The 25,330-nt window shown below is 30.8% G+C and overlaps 2 protein-coding genes, 1 long non-coding RNA gene and 1 pseudogene across 3 annotated transcripts; 3 read left to right on the top strand and 1 right to left on the bottom strand.

Moving 5' to 3' along the window:
* Window positions 1-3,943: 3,943 nt before the first annotated feature.
* Window positions 3,944-7,326, top strand: LOC124834863 (two-component response regulator ARR12-like; annotated as a pseudogene).
* A 1,641-nt stretch (window positions 7,327-8,967) lies between these two features.
* On the top strand, window positions 8,968-10,331 carry LOC124835215 (temperature-induced lipocalin-1-like). The gene is made up of 2 exons (XM_047310117.2): window positions 8,968-9,567; window positions 9,970-10,331. The coding sequence occupies exons 1-2, from the start codon at window positions 8,977-8,979 to the stop codon at window positions 10,150-10,152; spliced, it is 774 nt and encodes a 257-aa protein (XP_047166073.2). The 5' UTR covers window positions 8,968-8,976; the 3' UTR covers window positions 10,153-10,331.
* Window positions 10,332-13,133: 2,802 nt separating this feature from the next.
* On the top strand, window positions 13,134-16,918 carry LOC124835217 (glycerophosphodiester phosphodiesterase GDPDL7-like). Its single transcript, XM_047310121.2, has 10 exons — window positions 13,134-13,255; window positions 13,585-13,702; window positions 13,783-14,064; window positions 14,158-14,270; window positions 14,394-14,886; window positions 14,978-15,013; window positions 15,114-15,395; window positions 15,488-15,618; window positions 15,760-16,234; window positions 16,355-16,918. Exons 1-10 carry the CDS (start codon window positions 13,211-13,213, stop codon window positions 16,681-16,683), a joined length of 2,304 nt encoding a protein of 767 aa, XP_047166077.2. The 5' UTR covers window positions 13,134-13,210; the 3' UTR covers window positions 16,684-16,918.
* A 136-nt stretch (window positions 16,919-17,054) lies between these two features.
* LOC124835213 (uncharacterized) lies at window positions 17,055-18,174 on the bottom strand. The gene is made up of 2 exons (XR_007028540.2): window positions 17,391-18,174; window positions 17,055-17,313 (listed from the first exon to the last, which is right to left on the bottom strand). It is a non-coding gene; the product is annotated as an uncharacterized LOC124835213 (long non-coding RNA).
* Window positions 18,175-25,330: the final 7,156 nt, after the last annotated feature.

Raw genomic sequence — 25,330 nt, 5'->3', positions numbered from 1 at the left:
ATATTTTAATTATGTATTCTTAATTTTTAATTTATTCAAATTAAATAAATTTTACCAAAATTTAAGATTCATATTTTAATAATAAATTATTAATTTTAAATAAAATACTATTATACTATTTATTAGCATTTAAAATATAATTTGTATGAAAAAGAAATTAGTTAACCAATATAGATGCAAAATGACGACGCAAAAGACAAAAGACGAGTTCATTAGTTCACCATGATCCAATGTAAACATTCATCAATATCCTCAATTTCAATTGATATAGAATTTATCCTCGTCTTCAAAACAAATATTATAATATATATATAAATTATTGAAAATTCAAGTATAAGTCTAAGTCATATATTTGATAAAAATTGAGAAAGTAGAGCACTATATAAAGATGAAAGACTCATTAACTCATTGCCTTAAGGTTTTGGGTAAAGAGTGGAGTCAATCCCTTATATGATTAGACTTAGTTGACATTGGTGTTTGCGTCTCCTTAGTTGAACTCCCTCTTTGATAGATCCAACGATGATATTAGAGCCGATAGTTTGTCTTGGTGACCGACTCAGACGAGTATAATGATTCCTATATCGAAAGTCTTCCTAGCAAAGGTTATTCATGTAAGCGAATCTTGTTAAGATGCAGTTGGAAAGAACTACTCGTGATTGTGGTTGGTTGGAAGTGCTTCGGAGAATATACCTAGGTGGAAGGGACTCACACTTGAGGGGGAGATTGTTGGAAATTCAAGTGAGTCTAAGTCTTACCTATGAGAAAGTAGAGCATTGTATAAAGATGAAAGACCCATTAACCCGTCGCCTTAAGGTTTTGGATAAATAGTGGTGTCAATCCGTTGACATTAATGTTTATGTCTCTCCAGTTGAACCCCCTCCTTGATAAACCCAACAGAAAAATGTGTCCTATTTATTTTCTTACTATTTTAATATTTATTAATTATTTTTTACAAATAACTAAAAGTCACAATAAATAAATTAGGCACTTTTGTTTTTTTTTCAAGTTAAATATTTGAAAAGAAATTATAATGGTATAAATTTAAAATTAGAGTATTAAATAAAAGATTAGACAACTACACATAAAATTTATTAATTTTAGAAGCATTAATGTAACAAAATTGATAAAGTTAAAAAATACTTTTAAAAAATTATAACAAAATAACCCTTTAAAAATATTTCAAATTTTTATTTACTTCCTTTTTCTAAATTCTAATGAAAATATATTTTTGATATACTAATAAATTTTATAACACACCATTTGAACAAAATGATACAGAGAAAAATGATTAAACTAATAATAGATTGAATTTAAATATAAATATTTGATATTTTGATGATAATTAAGATTTATAACAATATACATATAATTATATAAAAAATCACAAAAAATAGTGTTATACATGATAAAAATAAATAATAAATATAAATATTAAAAAGATAAAATGTATGTATGCATTAAGAGTGATCTAATAACCATTGAATGAAATAAAAAAAAGAATTGTATGATTAAGAGTATAATAAGATGAAAAGTATTCATCTTAAAAAGAAAAAAAAATATCAATGGTATCAAAGTTCTATAAAGTGGTCAGTTTAAACTCTCGTAACAACAACAATATAACCCAACAACACCGCAACCATGACAGGAGAAATATATTATGAAAGAGATTCACTGCTTTTGTGTGATGATTGTTGAAAATAATCCAAATGAGTTTAAATTTCACGTAGAAATGAAAAAATCACATATAACATTCTTCCCCTAATTTAAAAATTAAAAAAAAAAACACTTAGAAATATAAATAGCTTTATAAATATTAAATTAGTCAAACGATTGAAATTTACTTAAAATTATTATTCAACATTTTCGTATAAAAAAATCACAATAAATAAAAATATAAAAATAATTAAATTTGAGACCTAAAAGTGGTTTGAATATAATTATAAAAGAGAAAAAATATTTAATCAAAATTGTGATAAAAGAAAATACCATAGATATTTATATTTGTGATGTGTGTCTTGTGGAATTCATTTTTCGAAGTTTCTGTAAGTGATGACTAAACCAGATCTTTCATTAATTTGTGTATATTTATGTTCATTTCTCTTCTCAGAATCTAATATGATATCAAGAACTAATCCATAATGCTAATCATATTCTCATCCATCTTCTAATCTATTCATTTTACATTCTTGATAAGAAAAACTGGATTTTAATAAATTATGGGTATTTTAGTAATTATCATAACACCTTAAAGGTTAATCATTTATTATTATTAATTTTTGTTTTAATATACACGTGACAATTACTAAAATTAAACACAATCAGTAATTGCTCAATTATCTTAACAGCGTAATAAATTTTAAATAAAATTAACATAATTAAATTTGTATACTAAAATTATAATTTAAAAAATAAATACATCAATATTTATTATAGAGAATCAATTATTTATGATAAAATAATTAATAATGAGCATTATGAACGAGTGATAGGTGGGCGTGGTAGAGTATAGACTTTTGTTATATTAAGGTTTAATGTCTCGGTAGGTTCCTATTTTCGGCGTGAATCTCAAATAGGTCCCTTTTCTTTTCGGCGTCTCAATTGCGTCCCCATTTTTGTAAAATTGTAACAATTAGGGGTCTGGCGTCAAATTGGACAAACGGCCGTTTAATTGTTTCTTACGTGTCAGATGGGAATCATGCCACGTGTCATTACTGAAAACACTGTTCATGCCACGTAAGAAACAATTAAACGGCCGTTTGTCCAATTTGACGCCAGACCCCTAATTGTTACAATTTTACAAAAATGGGACCCAATTGAGACGCCGAAAAGAAAAGGGACCTATTTGAGATTCACGCCGAAAATAGGGACCTACCGAGACATTAAACCTTATATTAAAATGAGAAGTTTAGAAAATGAATGATCAATCTTGTAGAAGGTTTTGTTGAATATAGAAAGAACTCGAACGAGGCCATGTTGGATTCAGCGCAGCTATTAACATATATAATTATGATTAAAGACAAAGACTAATTAGGTTTTCTTGGTCCAAAAAGCTAACGACATAAAGAGAACAATTCCATTCTTAGCCGACAAAGAGAATGATAATAAAATAACAAAATTAGTATTATTGACATGATCATGACAAACTATTATAATAATAATAATAAGCATTGTTTTTTCACAATTAATAATAATTTCAGTACATTATACATATATATTAAATTTATAACTGGAAAAGAAAATAAGAAATGTTGAGTATGGCATAAGGCGTCATTTTCGGCATGTATGAAGGTTAAAAGAAGAAACAGATGTAAATAAAATAGATAATAATACTAGTAATAAATGTAATGCAATAAGGGACATAGTTGTGATAATAAAAATAGTCGTATAAAACTGTAATAGGAAATAAATGAGAGAAAAAGAATGTGATTTAATTAATATAATTACCTACCAAAATTAGTTATTTTTTCTGAACATATTTTACACATGAAGATATCATATCAATCAATATGTTGGTGATTTTATGTATAATAATTAACAGAGAGGAATATATTATTTTGTTTATACAATTTCGTACTAAAATATTTATTTCTTGTAAGATATATTCTCACTCGTGTATGTTTTGTTTCATACTATAATAATGCAATTAATCCGGACACAGACAGAGACATATGTTTTCTCTCGTTGAATATAAAAAAGGTAACAAGGAGCCTAATTATGGTGTTTATATTGAACATTGACTGTGACAATTAAGAAATAATAATGGTATTAATAATAATAATAATTAGAGAAAGAGACTAAGAGACTAATTTTGTTGTGTTGGAAGTAAAAGTTAACTGCAGGTGACAGAGGCATGCCATTGGCAGCAGACACATAGAAAGACACTTTCACTGAAATTCTAAAAGAATAAAGATTTGTGTTTCATATATATATTTCTTTTAATGTTTGAATCGAATCCTTCATTGGTTCTTGGTAATCATCACTATCATTGCCTATTTCTATTGTTTTGTTTGCATTACCCTCCCTTCAACCCTTTTCTTAATTCCGTCTTTCTTCTTTGTTATATTTTATTAGTCTGTTGCGTCAAAGAGGCCCTGCAAACAAGGTTTCTGTTGTCAAGATTGGAGCTTTTTGCTCTGTGACTCGTTTGTTATCCTAACAATGCTTTATCCTCATCTGGGTATTTAGTTTTTGATTAAGATGGTGGAAGAAGACCATTTTCCTGTGGGTTTGCGTGTACTTGCGGTTGATGACGACCGAACTTATCTCACAGTGTTGGAGAATCTGCTTCGCAAATGCCAGTATAATGGTTTGTTATCTTTCTGTTTTAATTCACGATTCTGCATTGGTTTTGCGTCTCATCATCCTACTAGTAGTAAATTCTTGCATTTCTTTTACATATTATTCTCTTTCCATGTGAAGTTTTGGACTAATGAGACACGGATACCTTGTGGTTGACAATTGCAAGACCGGGATGTTCTTTCTCTTTTTCACCAAAAACAGTTTCTTTTTTTTTTCAAGACTGGTTTTCTTGCGTTGCAGCATTAATTTTATATCTATGAATCCTGTCATAATAATAAGTTTGATTAAGCGCTTGACAATTGAGTCTGCTTTGATTTATCTCACATCAGATTTATGTTTGTTTGTTTGTTTGTTCCAGTTACTGCAACTACTCAATCAGTGAAGGCTCTAGAAATGCTGAGGAAAAACAGAAACGAGTTTGACCTTGTTATCAGTGATGTGAATATGCCAGAAATGGATGGGTTTAAGCTGCTTCAGCAAGTGGGACTTGAGACGGACCTACCCGTTATCAGTAAGCACAAAAACTTTTTGTCTTCACATTCATTCAACTTCAGTATATTTTGTGTTTTCACAAAGCAAAGTTTGAGAGAAAATCAATCTCAGAATAGTGTTATGAACTTAAACTCTTGCGTTTTTGTGTGTTTGTTGTTATCTAGTGTTGTCAGGGTACGGTGATAAAGAACGGGTGATGAAAGGTGTCATATATGGTGCTTGTGACTTTTTAACCAAACCAGTTCGAATTCAAGAGTTACAGAACATATGGCAACATGTAGTGCGGAGGAAGATTGACAGCAAGGATAAGAATAAGACTGCAAGTGAGGAAAAAGACTGCAGTATGGCATGCAAGTTTGCAAATGAGGAGGAACCATGCACTGTTGCTGGGGAATGTAGTCAAGCCTTTGCACCAAAAACTAATGCAAACCAGAATATAAAAGTGGATCATAAAAGGAAAGAACGCTGTGAGGCTGAGGAAATAGAAGAAGATGACAAAGAGAACGATGAACCCTCCAATCAGAAGAAAACTCGTTTAGTTTGGGATACTGAGTTGCATAACAAATTTCTTGCTGCCATTAATCAGCTGGGAATTGACAGTGAGTGTGATAAAAGACATGTTACTTTTCTAATTTTTCTTGGAACTTAGTGTGCTCCTTTATGGATTTCATAGCTCCTAATGTAAGGTTTCTACAACTGTTAATGCAGAGGCTTTCCCCAAGAAAATACTTGACTTGATGAATATTGATGGACTTTCAAGAGAAAACGTAGCAAGCCATCTCCAGGTATGAACTCTAAAGTTCCATTTTATCCTAGTGGGTAATTTTCCTTATAAACAAGAGAATTAATGTTACGAAAATCTTTCAGATCTTATGATTCATTAAAAAATGAACAATCAAAGTTTATGAACAGTGTACACAATGAACTAACAACTCTGCTCTATATCTTGTGTTGTGGTAATTGTGCTTCTTTGTTTCACAGAAATTCAGACTCGGTCTCAAAAAGCCCAATCCTTACCACCGTATGGGTTCAGTTGATTGCTTTCGCACTTCATCTGAATCAGGAGCTATGTTGAGCACCACATCACCTTCATATGCATATGCACCTGGTGGAAGGTTTCGTGTGTTAAACTCTCCATCCTGCTTGAACACGAGAGGAATGAACTCATCTGCAATTGTTCAGGCTTCTCAGTCTCGAAACATTAACAGCAGTTCCATAAAAACAAATGGAAACATGCACTCGTCTATGTTTTCTGCAAATCAAACCTCAAGCTTATTGCAAGGCTTTCCAACATCAATGGAGGCTAACCTGTTTAAGCCGAACAACTCAGCAGCTGGTATTAGGAGGTTTAATATTAATCCACTTGATCACTCAGCTGCACTTAAAGATTTCTCTAGTTTCTCGGAAAATATAGCCACTGTTAGAAATGCAGCTAATATATCTCTTCCCGGTCTCTCCAATAATCATTTACTTTTTCAAGGAATTTCCCAACTTCAACATCATTCTGAAGCATCCAGAAATCATTCATCTTTTGGAGCTGCTGCTGTGAAAACACAATCTTTTGATCCAAACTCCTTTGGTTATTCTAAAATGGGGGGTGATTATAGTAATAAAAGGTGGCAGGAAGCAGCTCCGATATCTACCTGTCCTTCAAATACTTCTGCTGTCAGTAACGTTTTCAATAATGATCAACTACTTCAGCATAACTTTAAGTTGTCCTCATCCAATTTTTGCAGTAGGAACAGTCCAGTTGGTTTTTCTTCCAGTGTTCCTTTGGAGGATGATGTCCTAGGTGAGATGCTGCACCAAGAAGGCTTACTTGGGAATATCTTATTAGCTTCGTGTTACACCCAACATAACCAGGGAGGTTGCAGCAAAGACACAAGTCAAACCTTCAATTCCATAAATCCTGTCATTTCTCCTAATGGAGGCACTAGTTCCTTGGGACACAGCTATGAACAAAATAGTACAGTTGACAATAACATAATTGATGCATCTTTGGTTGGCCAAATGAATGGGGTAAATCCATCAATCACAGTGTGTAGTGAAGGTGAGAATTTCTATTCAATGAAGTCAAATGATGCGTATGTATTGCAGAGCATGAAGTCCGGTGAAGGACTCCTGCAGAATAGTTTGGAGTCCTTGGATGACATATTAAATGAAATAGACGAACAGGTATTTGATCAAATCTTTCTTCTTGCAATATCAAGTTTTTTTAATCCTGCCCTGAATGGTTTTTTTATTGCAATGATATGGTTTAAACAGTTTCCATAATCTAGTTTGGTCTGATTTAAGGAATATAACTGTGTTAAACTGCATCATTTCATGAAATACTACTTTTGATTCAGGATCTAAATGCGATTATGTTGATGAATGAAGACCTATAGAGTTGGATGCTTACGAAGATGGATCATGCAAATAACTCCTTCTGATTCCTTCCTTGAGTCATTTCATCGTGTGTAATATCGCAATGATGTAATTTCCTATTTCTCTAATGGACAAAGTACGTGCTACTTGTACAGCAGTAACGTCAAATTTCTCCACTTTCTCAGTGATCTGTTTATATAAAATAAACTATACATATGTCTTAACTTTTTAGTATTGGGTTCAGTTATATAATTTGATTTAAGTACGTGGAAGAATAAGAATGGAACTTGGTTTACGCTATAATGTAGACAAAATTTCTGCATGAATGTTCAGTGACACGTAGAAGGGATAAAATAACATAAGTGTGTCTATCAGGCTCTGCTATGCAACTATTATAAAATTTGCTGAATTAGACATAACTTTTAGCAGAAGATATCATTGTTTATTTCACTTGTCACTAATAGAATTTGTTGTTTTCAAGGATTTGATTTTTCGTAAAAAAATATAGTAATAGGGAACACTTTGGTTTTTATTATCTTAATATGGGAAGTGCATGTGCCTTGATAGAGAGGAATTTCACTAACTTGTCTCTTTCACTTAAATGCAGAAATGAACCTTAGTGCAAATTAGATATAAAAATAAAACGTTTACAACAAAATAAGTTCTTATATTTTAAGTGTAACGTATGAAAAAGAATATTTCAAAGAATTATGTAAGAAGGCATTATACTCTGACGCACGCAATAAGAAAATTATAGTTATATTTACTAATTTGTAACTTATCATCAAAACCATACTTACAAGTTGATTATAAAATATAATAGACATATTATTTCTATAAGTAATAATATGGCAATTTTTTATTGAGTCACTAATTGATACTATTTATAACCAATTGATACTATTTCTATAAGTGTCGGTGGCATTGATGACTAATTGATACTATTGATAACCAATCAATGTATATTGATAATTTATAAAACTAAAACTTCAATTTCAATTCACACTAAAGTTAGATTATTAAAACTTTTAAAATGAGACACATTTTAATTGAATTTCAGTAGTATTATACTTCTAAAAATTAAGGAATTGGATTGAAAATTTTGTTCATCATTAGAAAAACCAAAAAATATATATAGAATTTTAATAATATATAATTTTATATTTCTATTATTTATACATACATATATATATATATATATATATATATATATATATAACTTTTTAAGAATTTATATTATTTTACAATCAAAATACATCATTCAATAACTTTTTTGTGTATCATCTTTTAATTGGATAATTCTATTATGTGATAAATAAAAAATAATTTATTTATTTATTCATTCAATAAAATAAGTAATTAAATAATTCTCTTAAAAAAATAAGCAACACATAAGTTTTTTAATACTACTAGTTTTTATAATTTCGTTATTTTGATGAGTAATTAGTTGAAAAATATAAAAATAATACCATTTTTAGTGTATATATATATATATATATATATATATATATATATATATATATATAATTTTGTAAAAATAAGAAATTATTTAATCACTTATTTCATTAAATAAATTATTTTTTATTTATTAAAAGAAAAAAAAAGTCTAAATAAATATGAGATTAAAGGAAGATAGTAAATGTTTAGGATGTACACATGTCAGGTGTAAGTGGTATTTGTATCCTCTGCTTTTCAGTTAAGATAATAAGGTGTTAATTCATATTTAATAATAATAATAATAATAATAATAATAATAATAATAATATAAAAACTCTTGTAAAGAGTGATATAAGTTACTTGACTCTGGGTAGTAGCAATATGACATCAATGAATTACATTCACTGTACACCTGTACGATCACAATTCATCCACGGTCACAACTCTATCACACTTGCAAGATCAAAATCCAACGTTGAAGCAAAGCTAACCTTGAAACCTTGTACACCAAAACTGAAACAACCGTCTTTGGTGGTATTTTGTTCTGACTCTGTTGTTCTTGTGAAGAGTAACCCAATAGCATCATTGACATTGCTGTGGATGACGACGAAAGTGATGGAGGTGGTGAAAGGTCTGGACTTGAAGCGGTACATGGGACGGTGGTACGAGATTGCGTGTTTTCCGTCGAGGTTTCAGCCCAGTGACGGCGTCAACACAAGAGCCACCTACACTTTGGGCGATGACGGCACTGTGAGAGTTCTGAATGAAACTTGGAGCGGTGGGAAAAGAAGCTTCATCGAGGGCACTGCTCATAAGGCAGATCCCGATAGTGATGAGGCCAAATTGAAGGTCAGGTTTTGGGTTCCTCCTTTCTTACCCGTCATTCCTGTTACTGGGGATTACTGGGTTTTGTTCATCGATCCTGATTATCAGTATGCTCTCATTGGCCAACCTAGCAGGAGTTATCTTTGGGTAAGAACCCTATTTCCCTTTTAATTCTGCTTGGATCATCACCATGTATGTTCCTTCATATCACTAGAAATTGCAGATAAATCTGAAACCTTGAAAATTGTAGTCAAAGAACAATTTTTTAAATACATATGGACACACTCTTAGTATAAATGTCTCAAATATATATGATTGGGAGCTTTGATTTTCAGAAATGTGCATATGGCACTTATGGGAGCTTCAATCTCTAGAGGGGTTGTGTAGATAGATATCTGTCAGATGGAAACAGACCTTGTGAAAAGGATATATTGATTTTAACTGTGAAGTCTGAAAGTGTAAAATTGATTGTTTTTTGTATTGTGAATGTGTTGTTTATTAATGATTTGGTCACTTGGTATAGTAATTTGAGGTGATTTTGGTTTCTAGATATTGTCGAGGAAGAATGAAATGGATGAGGAAATTTACAAGGAGCTTGTTAAGAGAGCCAAGGATGAGGGCTATGATGTGAGCAGACTCCACAAGACTCCACACACGAATCCTCCACCTGAGAGAGAAGGTCCTGAGGACACCAAAGGCGTTTGGTGGTTCAAGTCCCTTCTGGGGAAATAGTAATTATATCTGAAGGTGAAAGAGAGTGTTTCATATCAGTAATAAAAGTAAATGCAAAATATACCAAGGTCATGATGATGATGATGATATGAACTTTGTAAAGTTTATCGTTGATGTTCTTATTGTGTTTGTTTTTAGTTGTTCTTGGTGAGAATCCAAACTTCAATACTTTACACCTATTTCCATGAGAAGTGTGAGATTCATGGTAAATTCAGATGGTTTTTATGGGAGTAGCTAGAAATAAAAGTAGAGTTGTTTCTGCGGAATTTCAGCTTTTTAACAAATATCTACCAAAAAAAAATATTATGTCAGCAAGCCGAACTATTTTTGGAAGAAAAAATAAATTATCTTTTCTTTCTGGATTAGAATTAGGTTAATTTATATGAATTATTTTAAAACTAAGGTTGTGTTTGGATTAGAATATGGATTTGGGGAAGTGAATTTGAGGAGAAAATGAAGTGAATGTGAGGTTTTTTAGATTAAGAGAAAGATGGTGAGAAAATGAAGAGATTTAAAATGATAGTTTATGAAAGATAGTGAGTGATGTGATGGATTTGATAGGTTAAAAAAATATTTTAATTGATAAAAATATGAAATATTATTTTTTTGTTATAACAATAATTTAAATAAAAACATAAGTGTTAATTATATTAAAATAAAATGTGAATTATTATTGTTATTAAACATAATATAAATCTAATATATAAGTATATACATATCACTATCTAATCTACTATTTATATAAATAGATGAGAATCAATATAAATCGGTCCTATTACATTGGTGGAGGAGAATCAATTCTTTCAAACTAAAATTGATTCATTTTTTTGTTCGCTTTCACTTAAATTTTTTCACTCAACGCCGTCTCTCTTTTCTTATCGCACTAGCTCACAGGATAAATATATATTTTTGGATGAGTTGGTTTTTTAGGATAATCTCCTCACTCTAGGATAAATATATTATTGATTTCATGACTTTTTAGGATAATCTCCTCACTTATAATTTTAAAATATCAATTAAAATTAAATGATATTTTATTTGGTTAAATTTAATTACAATTAAATTATAATTCATATTTAATTTAAATTATATTATATATTTTTTTTTATAATTTTATTTAAACTTTATTTTAAAAATTATAAATTTTTTTTTTAATATTTGTGAATATATATATGGTTATTAGTAAGTTTTAAAATACTTATCTGTATTCTTGTCATCCTATATAACAGATTAAAATAAGAATTAAACAATAAATGATAGTTGGATTGAAAAAATGACAATGTAAGCAATGTTGGTGTTTTAAACGTATTAAAGTTTTAAAACAAAATAATTCATTAAAGAAACGTAGTTTGATTTAACATATAGAAAAAGCAACCAGCGAAAATATGTAGAAAGAGATAGAAAAAATTCTCAGAAAAAGTCGCAGGGAAGGCCTGTTTCATGCATGCATGTGCCATGTTCAATAACCTTTCTTTCTATTTTCATTTTTTTTCATGTTTGAGGAGATGAAATAAAATTATGATAAACTTCTTTGTTTCCGATCTCATTATGCTATTCTGATGGACTATGAGGTTGAATAATATTTTTTAATTCAATTACAAATTTTGTAAGATAGATGGACGAGATTCATATGTTTTTGGTAATATAATTAAAGTGTTACCTATCTTAATATATATTAATCACAATTAAAATTAAAAATAATAATTTATATAATTAATTAATTAAATATTAAAACCATTCAAATATTATTAAACATTAGTGTTAAAAAATTAAGTGTCAACTTACAACTTAAGTAGTTAATAAAAGTAATAAACAAGATATATTTAGTTTAGGATTGAGAGAGTTGTATTCAGTTTGATGGATATTTAAAAATAGTATATACTTTTTTAAACTCGAGTTAATTTGACTTATGAGTTGGAGCCAATTTTACGGTTTTATTTTAATAATTTTAATAAATGTTAGACAAATTTATGTAATATCATAGAATGTATGTATTAATTTAAACATGTCTATGAATTTGACTCCTACTCTTCCATGCGCATTAAATATTTGGAGGGATGAAACGTATTTATAACGTTATGTATAATCTGTATAATAATACAACATTTCATAAAATTAATTATTTTCCCCAAAACAGTTTTACTATATGACTTAAATGTTTTGTTATGAATTTTCAGAGTTTATTTTTTATAACTCATTATTTTATTCAGGTACTTACTTATAAATAACTTTAATTCTGTTATTCATGCAAAAAAAAATGTTTCTTAACAGAAAAAATTCATTTAAAGCAATAATTGTCCTTTTAATCATTTAAAAATAATTTAAATATATATTTTTCATCTTTTAAAACACCTTTTCGGTTATGGTTAATAAAGAAGGAAATATATTTGCCGTAACTAAATAAATAATAGTATAGACTACAATGGAATTATGTAAACCTCACAATTCTTTACTGAATTCATATCATAAACCAAAGATCAAAATATCTCTTTTGAGGCGTCCAGATAATAAAACAAAATCATTGATTTAATCCAAATTACTATAATTTGTAAATTAATTTATTTTTTGAGTAGAGTTATGTTGTTAAACGACCTTTTCTTGTGTAGTTGAAAGTAACGAAATGCCAAAAAGATGGTTTATGGTGGGTTTTAACCAGTTTCAGATTATTATTTTTTGGATTCCAAATTTAGATTTTTCAGTCTTTTAAAATCTATATAAGTAAAACATAAATCTGATCTGGAAAAATTATAAAATACAGATCAGAAAAAAAAACAGATTTAATGAAATGATTCTAAACAGAACAAAAGAGTGCAAAAGTGGACCAGATTGGGTAAAACAGATTTTTTGCCCACCCTAGATGTAACAGTTGGAAAAGCAACAAAAACAGCAAACATTCCAAAAATAACAATGTAAGGCTGGCCAACCATTTATGCGCGAAAATGTGTGGAAATAGATCAAAAAAATAATATTTGTGAGTCAATCTCACTCACCAATTCGTTTTCCTGTTTTCCATTACATTCCCTCGAGGATTCTTCTGAGAAAAACTCGCAGGGAATGCATGTTTCATCCATTCAATAGATCGAGGTTCGAACATCAGTTTTGGGTATGCATGCTTGTTTCTTTCTATTTTCCTTTTTTTCATGTTTGCGGAGATGAAACTAAAATTATGATCAACTTTTTTGTTTCTGAACCCTTTATGCTATTCTGATTGACACAAGAAAAAATTGATGATGAGGTTGAATAATACGAGAATGAAGTGGGATTATTCCAGTAGGCGTGTAACATCCAAAAGGAAAATATTAAGAGAAATTTGAAACCATTACTATATGAGCACAAACGTAGGAATTTTAAGGCAAATGAACGTTTTAAGGATTGATTGATTGATTGTTTGTTTCACTTGACATTGACTCGGTTTAGTTTGGACTGTAACAGGAAAAGAACAAAATGCTCAGAAGCTTGTTTCTGATTTTCTTCTTGGTTCATGGAATAGTAGCACAAAAACCTGCAGTTGCACCAAAAGTTGCTTCCCCGAAATGGTCAACATTAAGTGGTTGGTATCCGTAGGACTTTTTGTTTCTCTGAAAAATGGCTTCCCTGGCTCATTGATGTGATTGTTTGTTGATGTTGCAGGCAATGAGCCTCTTGTAATAGCCCGTGGTGGTTATTCGGGACTCTTCCCTGAAGGCTCTCCAGACGCCATTACATTGGCACGAGACATCAGCATCTTATTTTGCAATCTTCAGTTGTCAAAAGATGGCGGGGCCTTTTGCATCACGGGATCTACACTTGACAATGGAACAACTATAGAGTTCTTCGATCCTAAGGAAAGTACCTATAATATTAATGGGAAGGACGTGAAAGGACACTTTTCAGTGGATTACAATTCCGAACAGATTGGCATGAATGTATCAGGTGAGTTAATAGATTATAGGCTGAAATAGGAGCAATAAAAAACTACTGTTAGGTTTGAGCTTTGAAATTGAAGGTTTGGTCTGTGATCTGCAGTGATTCAGGCCATATTTTCACGACCCAGTGCTTACGATGGTCTTGATCCAATTCTCAACCTTGATAGTCTGCTGAGCACGAAAAACCCCCCCAGGTTTTGGTTGAATGTTCAGGTTTTACTCCTTCTGAATTCGGGACCTTCTTTGAGAATTGAAACTCTACAAGCACCACGCCACATTCCTAGATTCTTTCTGTTTACCAAATTATTATAATATTAATTGCGTGTTCTGTTGCAGAATGCAGCATTCTACCAAGAAAAGGGAGTAAAGGTGGAAGATATTGTTTTGGAATTATTGGATTCCTATCGAATAGAATTTGTTTCAGCTTCAGATATGGGCTTCTTGAAGAGTCTCAGTCAGAAATCTAACAATACCAAGGTCGTCTTTCAACTTCTTAACGCTAAGGATGTCGAACCTTCAACCAAGAAGCCATATGAAAGTATTATAAAGGATATTGCTACAATCAAGTCATTTGCATCAGGCATAATAGTCCCAAAAGATTACATATGGCCCATTAAAGCAGACAAATATCTGGGACTTCCCACCACAGTTGTGGCTGATGCCCATAAATCTGGACTAGAAGTCTATGCTTCTGGTTTTGCTAATGATTTTTTTGCTAGCTATTCTTATAACTATGATCCTACCGCTGAGTACCTTCAATTTTTCGACAAGGGAGATTCTGTTGATGGTGTTGTCACCGATTTCCCATCAACAGCATCAAATGCAATATGTGAGATGTCAAACATTCCACTTAAATTCACAATCTATTTCTAACTTGAAGATCACCTCTTCAACTTTCTAACAGATATTTTGTTTTACAGTTTGCTTTTCACACAACAATACCTTGCCCAAAAAAGGTATATTATCAATCTTAAAATGTTCTCAATCATACCCCAGACGGACAAGACACGGAAAACAGGTGGATGACAAATTTACCTTATAAATTTGATTTTGTAGGACCAACTTTGGTCATAAGCAACAATGGTGCAAGCGGAATTTATCCAGGCAGCAGTGATCTTGCATATAAGCAAGCAATAGATGACGGTGCTGACATTATAGATTGTTCAGTTCAAATGACAAGAGATGGCATTGCCTTCTGCTCAAATAGCTCAGACCTAGGCCCAGATACCAACGCAATGACTAAATTTATGTCTCGATCTTCCAAAGTCCCAGATATTCAACCAAAATCTGGAATATTCTCCTTTGACCTTTCCTGGAGTGAGATTCAGAAATTAAAACGTAAATACTTCTAAAGAACTTCAAGGATTCAAGTTCAGATTCAACCTTTGAGATTTCAACAATGAAATTACAGTACAAATTTCTTGTTTCAGCTCATATTGTTAAAAACGGCGATTTCCAAAGAAACCCTGCAAACAAAAGCAGCGGTAAATTGATCACCCTTCAAGATTTTCTGGAGTTAGCCAAGACAAAGGCAGTTCCTGGCGTTTTGATAAACATTCAGGTAAGCAATATCACTACTTTTGGATTTCTCACAAAAATTTAAACTAGTTATTAAGGTACATGTTAAGAAGGATGTGTTACTGCAATCGTTTTCCTTCTATTTGAAAATTTTCTATTATTGCGAACTCCAATTGCCTCACAGAATGCGGCGTACCTTGCATCAAAAAAGGGTCTTGACATTGTGGATGCTGTTAGCAGTGCCTTGAAAAACGCCACCTTCGACAAGCAACAAGTCCTGGTTCAATCAGATGACAGCTCGGTCCTATCTAAGTTTAAAGATAACCCGTCTTACAAAAGGGTACTATTTTTGAGTGAAAAGATTGGTAGCGTGCCCAAAAAAACAGCGGAAGAGATAAAAAAGTATGCGGATGCAGTGAATGTTCCAAAAACCTCTGTTATCGAAGTATATGCCTCTTACTTGTATCGATTGACCAATGTTGTTAAGGAGTTGAAAGATGCAAACCTCACAGTATTCGTCCGTACACTTAAAAATGAATACACATCACTGGCATTCGACTACTGGTCAGACCCTAATATCGAGATTGCTACTTACATCCAGACTGCTATGGTTGATGGAGTAGTCACCGACTTTCCTGGCACTTCGAGTAGATTCGTCTGTGAGTCATTCCACTCTCCATGCCTAAGCAAAACAATAATGCCAGTTACTACGAGTCTAGCTTTTGTTATCCGTATATAAGCATATGCTTGAACTCCATCTACCCTTTTATAACTTGCAGGGAGTCCCTGTAGCGATATTAACAATCAATTTGCTATCTTACCGGCCAGACCTGGTGATCTACTGAAAACTATCCCAGCCCAGGACCAGCCACAAGCGCAGGCACCACTTCCTCCTCTTCAGGTTGCAAACGTTGTTGATCCACCTCTTCCTCCAGTCAGCGACGCTTCTAAACCGGCTGAAACTCGGCCTGCTGATGATGCTACACCTGCTGATGATGCTACACCTGCTGCCGACGGTCCTGCAGCTTCAGCCGCCACGGCAGAGCTTGCTAACTGTGGCCTCTCAGCTGCCATTTTGGTGCTTGCTACGCTCTTGCACAGAAATTAATGTGATAAACATAGCAAAATCTAGAGAACACTAACTTAACCCTAACATTGGTTCTACAATTACATTCCATCTTGTATCATAGAAACAACGAGATTGGTTCTACAATTCTTATTAATGGGTTATTCATCAGGCAACCCTTTTGCCAACGCTTGCATTTGGATTATTGGGAATTGTGTCAATACTGCAATATAAACGCAAAATCCATGCCAAAATGCAAAATTTTATAAGCTTGCAACGAAATACACTGCGTCGAGTATTTAAAGGGCACAATGCTGAAGGACATTGTATAGAATTATAATTATAATTATTAAAACAATTGCACATACAGTAATTAATCTTCTTTCTTCAAATGCAATCGTAACAACTTTAAATGACTTCCCCAATCATACAATTACACAACAATTTAAGAATTGGATTCTATTACAATCTAACTATAAATATATTGTTACATGAATGGAACAAGTACGGTTCAAACTCCTACACAAACCGTTGATGAACATTACATAGAAAATCAGAAATATAAATTGATATAGAATATTGTGACTAGTTATTCCGTGAAATGTACACCAAGCGTGTTTTCTTAGACAGCTCGAAGATAACCGAATAGCAGAACTTCACTTTAAGCCCATCCTGCAGGCATGTTGCATGAAACAAGTTTAAAAACATCAGTTACAAAAGTTTAAGAACATCACAGCATCAAAAAATACCTGAAATTAAAATACAGCAAACGCATCGACCACATGTCACACACTATCAAATACCAAAAAATTAAAGTAAATTAGGGTTTCCAGGGAGGGTACAAAGTGAAAAAAACCATGCAGAACCGATCAACGATACGTTCGTCGGACGATGTATGGAATGAGAGAGGAAAGAAATAACCGATGAGATCGGGAAAGGCGTTTTTCCCTCTCTCTCACTCCATACACCTCTGACAAATACTACGTTGAGACATTGCCGACGATGGAAATATTCGAGCGCGAATCACGGAGGCTCAGATCTATCACAACGACAGATCGGAAGTCGAAAAACAACACCACCACGGATGGCTGCAACAAGATCACACAAGCGATAACGTTGCCTCGCCACCGGCGACCGATGTTTGACGGCGACCGACGTATCGGGTCCACACTCCAAAACAATCTTCACAGCCTCTTTTGGTTCAGAGAAACAGAAGAGAACAAGCCATGGCCCTGAAGTATAAAAGAAAAAGAAAAAGAAAAAAAGGAACAAGTAATTTAGCAGTGTCAATTGAGACACTGAAAGAGGGATAAAGAGAGAGAAGAAAAGAAATGCGCCAATTATTATTGTTATTATTAAGAAAATATGGAGGTGCAGGATGAAACAAATGGAATAGCCACGAGATTAGGGTTTTGTGGAAGCATCAAAGCAGAGACATCTCATTCAGGGAGGAGGGAGTGTGGCGGCAACAGAAACCCTAATCTGCTTGAACATCTGCAGTGGCTAATATTTATATTGGGAAATCTAGCAAAGGTTGTTCCGTGTTTTCCAATTCTACCCTGCTGGTGCCTTGTGGTGCAGGACTGGGGGTGAGGTATTTTAGTCATTCAATAGTCAAGATCTCCCCTGCAAAAATTACTGATTCTATTTTGTAAAAGTAGAAAATATACATGTTGTGTCTTTAACTTTTTTACCTCTAAAATTATTTTTATTAAAAAAAAATTATAAAAATGATAATAATATTTTTATAACAATAAAAATTATGGTAATAATTATAGAAAAAGTTATCAAAATGTTATGAATAAAGATAAAACTGTAAAAAAATTATGTATGGGAAAATAGTTAAATAGTAGTATATTTATATATTAATTAATACATATTAAATAAAATTAATATTTGATTATAGATTTTGTTTTTGAGTCATTTTTAATCTAGTTCTATAAAATTAAAAAGTAATTTCAATTCACAAATTTTAAGAGAAATTTTTTTATTTAAAATTAAAAATTAAAAAATAATGTTGTCATTTTTAAATTTAATATTAAAATATGATCATATGATAAATTAATATTGTAAAGATCCAGAAAATAGAATAATAGAGTAGATAAAGGTATTAAAATAATTGAACTGAACTTTTAAATGTTGAAATACACCAACAGTATAAATAGAAATTTCTAAACACTCAGATCATTATCTTAAAACTGTTTATCTCTCTAGAAACACTATTTCCTAATTTCCCTCTCCCTTCTCTCTATATTTTCTCACTGAAGATTCATCTAATCGGTGATCAGAAGCTTCCTAGACGATCCAGACGTCAAGAGCTTCCTATCCAATCGATCAATTGTGTTTAGAACTGGTAAGTTTCGTTCTCTGGTTTTAGTGAATTTTTTTTTGCTTCATGCAAGGAACCATCCTGTTTGCATGTGTTACGTATTCTGTCTTCCTTTTCTGATTTCATTGTGGTTCTACGGTTGGTCTCTTTCACCAATCGGTAGTTCATAGGTGTTTTAGGATTCTCTTACGGTTCAAACAAATTTGTTGGATGTGTAGAAGTTGTTCGGTTTTGTTAAAGGTAAGGGAAGCTAGTTGATTTAATTATGATTTTTTATGTATGAAATTACTGTTTGGATGGTTGCATGTATATGAATTGAATGTTTGATTGAATTGTGTTGAATTGATGAATAATGGAACTTGTGAACTGGTTGAAATCTCTGCATAAGTGTTCGGTCTGTTCTGGTTTTGAGAGAGTGAGTACGTGAAAATGAGAGTTTGGGGTCGAGAGTGAGGTTGGTCAGTGGGAAGAGTCTGAGCAAGTGTATTTAGACCTGTTAGAACCTTTAAGTCCTCCTATAATGTGTCAAAAGTAGGAAAATGAATTTTTGGTCATTTAGTTGTGATTATGCAGGATTTGGGATGAAATATGATAAGAGATTCTTTAGGATGATGTTAGAAAGATTTAGGTACTCTTGGATAGGTGTAAGTGTGTATATGATTCGTGTTTGGAAGATTAGAAGTTTGGGAAAATGTTTAGTTTTGGTAAAATTTGATGTGTTCATAATTATGCAGAAGTTTCTGCAGAATTATGCAGAAAACTGAGGATTCGCTGTTGACCGCTCGGTCATGCGCTGATTGGTCATTCGGCCATATTCAGGTGCTCGATCATTAACTGGGTTCAGTCTCTTTGGAGTCTTACCAGTTCATGACGTTCGGTATTAGGTGTGGGTGGTCTTCCTCTAGTGTTCGGTGTTAACTAAGTTCTGCTTCTGTGGAGTTTTCAGTTAATGACCGGACGGTCTTACACTAGTACGCGGTCTGGTATTGATGTTCGGTCTTAACTATGTTTGGCCTCTGATGGGCCTTACCTGTTAAATGACCGTTCGATCATGCTTTAAAGTTCAGTCCTAAGAGAGTATTTTGTCTAAGTCCAGAGTGTTCGGTTTTAAGTGGGTACTTTGTCTTGGTAGTGCTCGGACTTGTATTAGTGTTTAGTCTTTCCCTGGTGATTTGGTCCTTAATAGTGTTCGCCCATTTCCTTAACCTTACCGAGTATGGACCATTCGGTCCTGTTTTGTGGATAGTGAAGACCGCTCGGTCTTACACTAAGTGTTCGGTTTAAGTTCTTAGTATTCGGGCCAAGATCTAAGTGTTCGGTTGTTATAGTGTTTGACCCTCAAATTGTATTTGGCTCATGTTTGAGCCTTGTTCTTCAAATTGACCGTTCATTCATAATTATGTGTGATAGTCGTTACCGATCGGTTCTATACTGGGATAGTGAGAAACTGTTCGGTCTCCAACATTCATAGGGTGTTCAACCTTGTTTATAGGTTGTGTTGATCTTTTTCGTTCGGTTTGATTTTAATTAAATGTGTTATGGATGAAGAAATATGATGACATTAAAGTATGATGTGATTTGTATTATATGGATATGAAGGAGTATTCTAGGGAGGAATATCTTAGGATTTGTTATTGAATGGTAGAGTATGAATGTGGTTATGCTTAGCTGACGTTTATCCTTATATTTTATGATTACTCATTCTCAAGTAGAGAAGAGTAAATCATGTGTGAGAATGGCAGGAGGTCCTAGTCCACAAGGTGAACTTGGGCGAGGTATAATGGACTAACCTCGGGTGACAGCTGTTGAGGGCATCCCAGCTATTACATCATTCGGGTGCACAAACGTCGTAGCTACACAGAATTCATACAGTCCGGACAGTCAGAGTAAAGTGGTCGGTCATTGCATGTTTTACCATTCGGTTATTGTTGAAAATGTATGATTGGTTGTTGCATGATTGACCTATTGATTTTATTAAATATGAGATTTTGTGTGAATTATATGTTTTACCGGATTAATTAAATTACACAAACTTACCCTTATTTTTTCTTGTCATGTTGTCTGTTCGGTCGTCTTTGTCATTGCAATGATCACCCTATGGGTGTGAGCAGAAGGTGAGGAGGGTTCTCTGGAGCAGGCGTTGGCAGGAAAGGATGATTTTCGTTAGAGTAAGACCGTTCGGTCTTGTGCTTGTTTTGCATTGAGTGTAGGACCGTTCGACTGATACTCTTCTTATATAACCGATCAGTTTGTTCTTTGGGTTGTTTTAGTATAGGTTTATGTAAAGTTTTAAACTATTTTATTGTAAATGTAATAAATGCAAGGACTCTTAAATATAGTTTACAGTTATATTTTTGGGATGTTAAAAATATTACTAAATTAATATTAAGATAATAACAACAAAATTAATAATAGTATACTAACTCACTTGTTTTTCAATGAACATATCATTAATTTTTAAGATGGTAATTTTTATAAACTTTATACATAATAAAATACGATGAAATCAAGACATGAAGATAAACATTTTAAATAATTAATTAATTAATGAAACAAAGACTTAAAATAGATAAAAAAAAACCTTGATTTGACTCCTTTCTCTCATTTATCATTAGTTATATAAAAATTTCAATTAATTATTATTTTAAAATTTTAAATTAATCAATTTAAAGTTTCAATAAATTTGTTGCCGGTTATCACTTTAATTAAATTATAATCTCACTTAAAAGTTAAGTCTCAAACAACATTTTTCTATATGTCTAATGTATATTCATTTGTGTCTTCATCCACTAAAAAACTAATTAATTAAAATAAAGTCATGACTAATTTTAGTTAAAGTAGTTATATTTAATCAAATCAAAGTTTCAAAAGTAAAATTTCATTTAATCACACTAAACATTACAGTTTATAAATTAAATCAGAGTATAATTTCAATTAAATTTAAGTTTTTTAACTCATATAATAGATAAATTCGTTAATTAACTACTATATAAAAATCATCACTTTTAGAAAAAAACACAAAATAAATATAAACCACAAAAATAACTAAAAGAACAAAAAAATATTTCATTCTAATCTAATTAAAAAATTACAATAAAATTAATTCAGAGGCCTAACACTCTATGTGATGGAAAAATAACATTAAAAAGTAAAAATGTATAATGTGATTAGGTTAAAGTTCTTAAATTCCTTTTACGTGTTTTCTTGTATTTTTTTATATAAAAGTTAGATTGGTATTTGTTTCGAACTTTTATGTTTTTAATATTATTTGTGATAATATAATTTTATGTAATTATCTTTTAAACAATCTAATGTGTTTAAGATATATTTGATTATCGTAAAAATTTATAAATATTTAAAAATATATTTGCTAATACTGTTTAAATAAAATAATTATTTGAAAACACCAAATAAAATATTTAAGTATATTTATCTAATTATCTTTCATCATAATTATTTATCAAATAAATTTATTTCCATACTTATAAATTTATTTTAATACTTCGATGACTTACCGTTACACTAAAATACCTTTAAATATTTAAAAATATTTATACAATTAATTTTCTTAATATATTTTTGTATATAAGGTTAATAAACTCAACTATAACAAATACTAATTAAAACACAAAAACTAATTAATAAACCAATTATATTAAAAGACTAGATTATAACATAAATATTAGACTTGTCAAAACTGGTAACCCGGCCCGACCCAACCCAACCCGACTTACCACGGGTTGACCACTTAGTGAGCAACCCAATTCGGCTCATTTATTAGCGAGCCGAAAAAATTTGAACCCGACCCGACTCACCACGGGTTGGTGGGTTAAACGAGGCCATTTGATCGCCATCAAAGTCTGCATTGAATCCCTTACAAACTAATGGATGCAAACAAATAGCACGCCCCTCTACTAAAATGGGTTGGAATGCCTGTATACCTAATCTATGCAGAGTAGGTGCTCTATTTAGCAATACGGGATGTCCCTGCATAACTTCTTGAAGTATTTCCCATACAATCGGTTCTTTTTGCCGAATTTTACTCTTAGCAATTCCTATGTTGGAAGCAAAATGTTTTCGAATTAGACCACGAATTAGAAATGTCACTTAACTTTTTTTCACCCTCTTCTTCTCATATTCTTATAACATGTTACTTTGATCGATCAAATTGAAATAGTAATAATTGAATCAATTGATATAAAAGAAAATGAAATAAAAGAACTCTATTTTTATATATTTTAAGCTATCAAGCATAAAATTTTGCCAATTTAGTTTAATGAGACATACACAACCGTTTAATCAATAAACTACATATGACCGTTAACAAAATATATAGTAGAGGGGAACTTTTGGATAGACAAAAGCACAACGCAACACGAAAAGCTCTACTGCAAAGTAAATGTTATACATTTTGAATAATTAATTTAATTAATTTGATTTCAATAAAAAAAATAGAATTTGAATAATTAATTTGATTTCAATAAAAAAAAAATAGGTGGATTGGTGAGCCAACCCGACTCACCACGGGTTCAATCCGGGTGAGCCGGGTTCTTAGCGAGCCGGGTCAAAATTGGCTCACATCAAAATTTTCACATTTTTTTCCAATCCAACCTGGTTCAAACTCGTGGTGAGCCGGGTTAGCTCATGGGTTGAAACCCATTTTGACAACACTACGACTACAAAATAAATTAAAATACTTTTTAAAATTTTTGAAAACTAAAGAGAGTTACTTTTAACCTAGTTTTTATTATTGTTCAGATTATTGTGTCTAAGACTTATAAAATCAAACAATTACGTTAGTTCGTAACGCCAAAGATAAGAATAATAGACTTGATACGAGTCTAACAATAACTTGTAAATACATCTATGGATGTAAATCAGGCTCATATTATTGAAAGAAATATATCATATCAAAATATATGATAATGCATTTAAGCAAGAAATAATGAAATGACTATTACATCAAGACACATTTAATTATTAGAACTAATGTTTTTTTTTTCTTTTTTGGGTTTTGAATTATTAAAACCCTTTCAATTTATAGAATATGTGATAAATTTGATTATTGTATATTTTAATCATTAGGTGGAAAAAAATTATACATAGTAAGTAATTTATGTTGTATTTAGAATTAAGAAACTAGTTATTTGATTTCAAGAAAATTATTAATTATACTGTATATTTTATTATTTTGTATTTGTTTTAAGAAAATAATATTATATTATTAACGAAATTATTTGTTATTTGCTATACTTAAATTTGTTTAATTATTAATATGAAGTTGTCGCCGTTGTTAATATAAAATTATTATTCTTAATTTAAATTATTACCATCGTGGTTAAAATATTTATTATATATCAAAATTTAAGAGGTGATATTTTAAGTATACAAATTTTATTGTTAAAAAAATATAATATTTATACAGAAAAACATGCGTGATTTTAATTTAAGAAATACAATGTGAAAGTTAATCAAGTAAAAATTAGTAAAAAATATTATTTAATTTTTTTTTCCTAAAAGTTGATGAATTAATTAAATTAAGAGCATTCCTCCTACACTTCACCTCACCTCCAATTTACAATTATATCCTTCGTTTAATAAAATACGAAAAAAGTGTAATAATAGTTTAATAATTTTTCAACCACCACTCATCCTTAATCCTATGCTATTGTTTAGTGAAGTCACGCACATGTTTTACCTGCACCTCCCAATTTTCTATTTATTTAGAATTTAGTTTAGAATATTTTTTGTTATTTTGTATATATGGTATGCATTTTGTTATGGTTAATTTTTTAATTTTTTTAATGATGTTTATATTTGGTGATTTTTAATTTAATTTTAAATTTTTTTCCTTAATTTGTTATTTGTTATTTGTTAAATTTTTTATTTTAAGAAAAAAAATCATAAATATTATTTAAATAAATAAATAATTTCAAAAACATTAAAATTAAAAAATGTAAATTTTTAATTAACATTATTACTAATATTTAAATCAATATCAATATAATAAAAAATAAATAAAAAATGATAAAAATTAAAAATCACAAAAAGACAACAATTAAATTTAAATTAAAAAACGAATCAAAACTTAAAAAATAAACAAATAATTAAATAATAATCATATTGAAAAATAAAATATTAATAAATAATTATAGATTCAAAAAATTAACAAACAAATTTAATTTTAGAAATTAGGAAAAGTTAATTAGATTAAAAATACTATTTAAATAAATATCAAATATATAAAAATACAAATAAAAATATTAATCGCAAAATATTAGGTATTTAAATAAACTAATAAAAAAATAAAATACAAATCAAATTAAAAACAATTAAATATACTGAATCAAAGAAAAAGAA

Source organism: Vigna umbellata, chromosome 9, assembly GCF_029865625.1.
Source record: "Vigna umbellata cultivar VRB3 chromosome 9, Vumbellata_1.0, whole genome shotgun sequence".
NCBI classification, from domain to species: domain Eukaryota; kingdom Viridiplantae; phylum Streptophyta; class Magnoliopsida; order Fabales; family Fabaceae; genus Vigna; species Vigna umbellata.
This window is presented reverse-complemented; position numbering and strand designations above follow the sequence as displayed.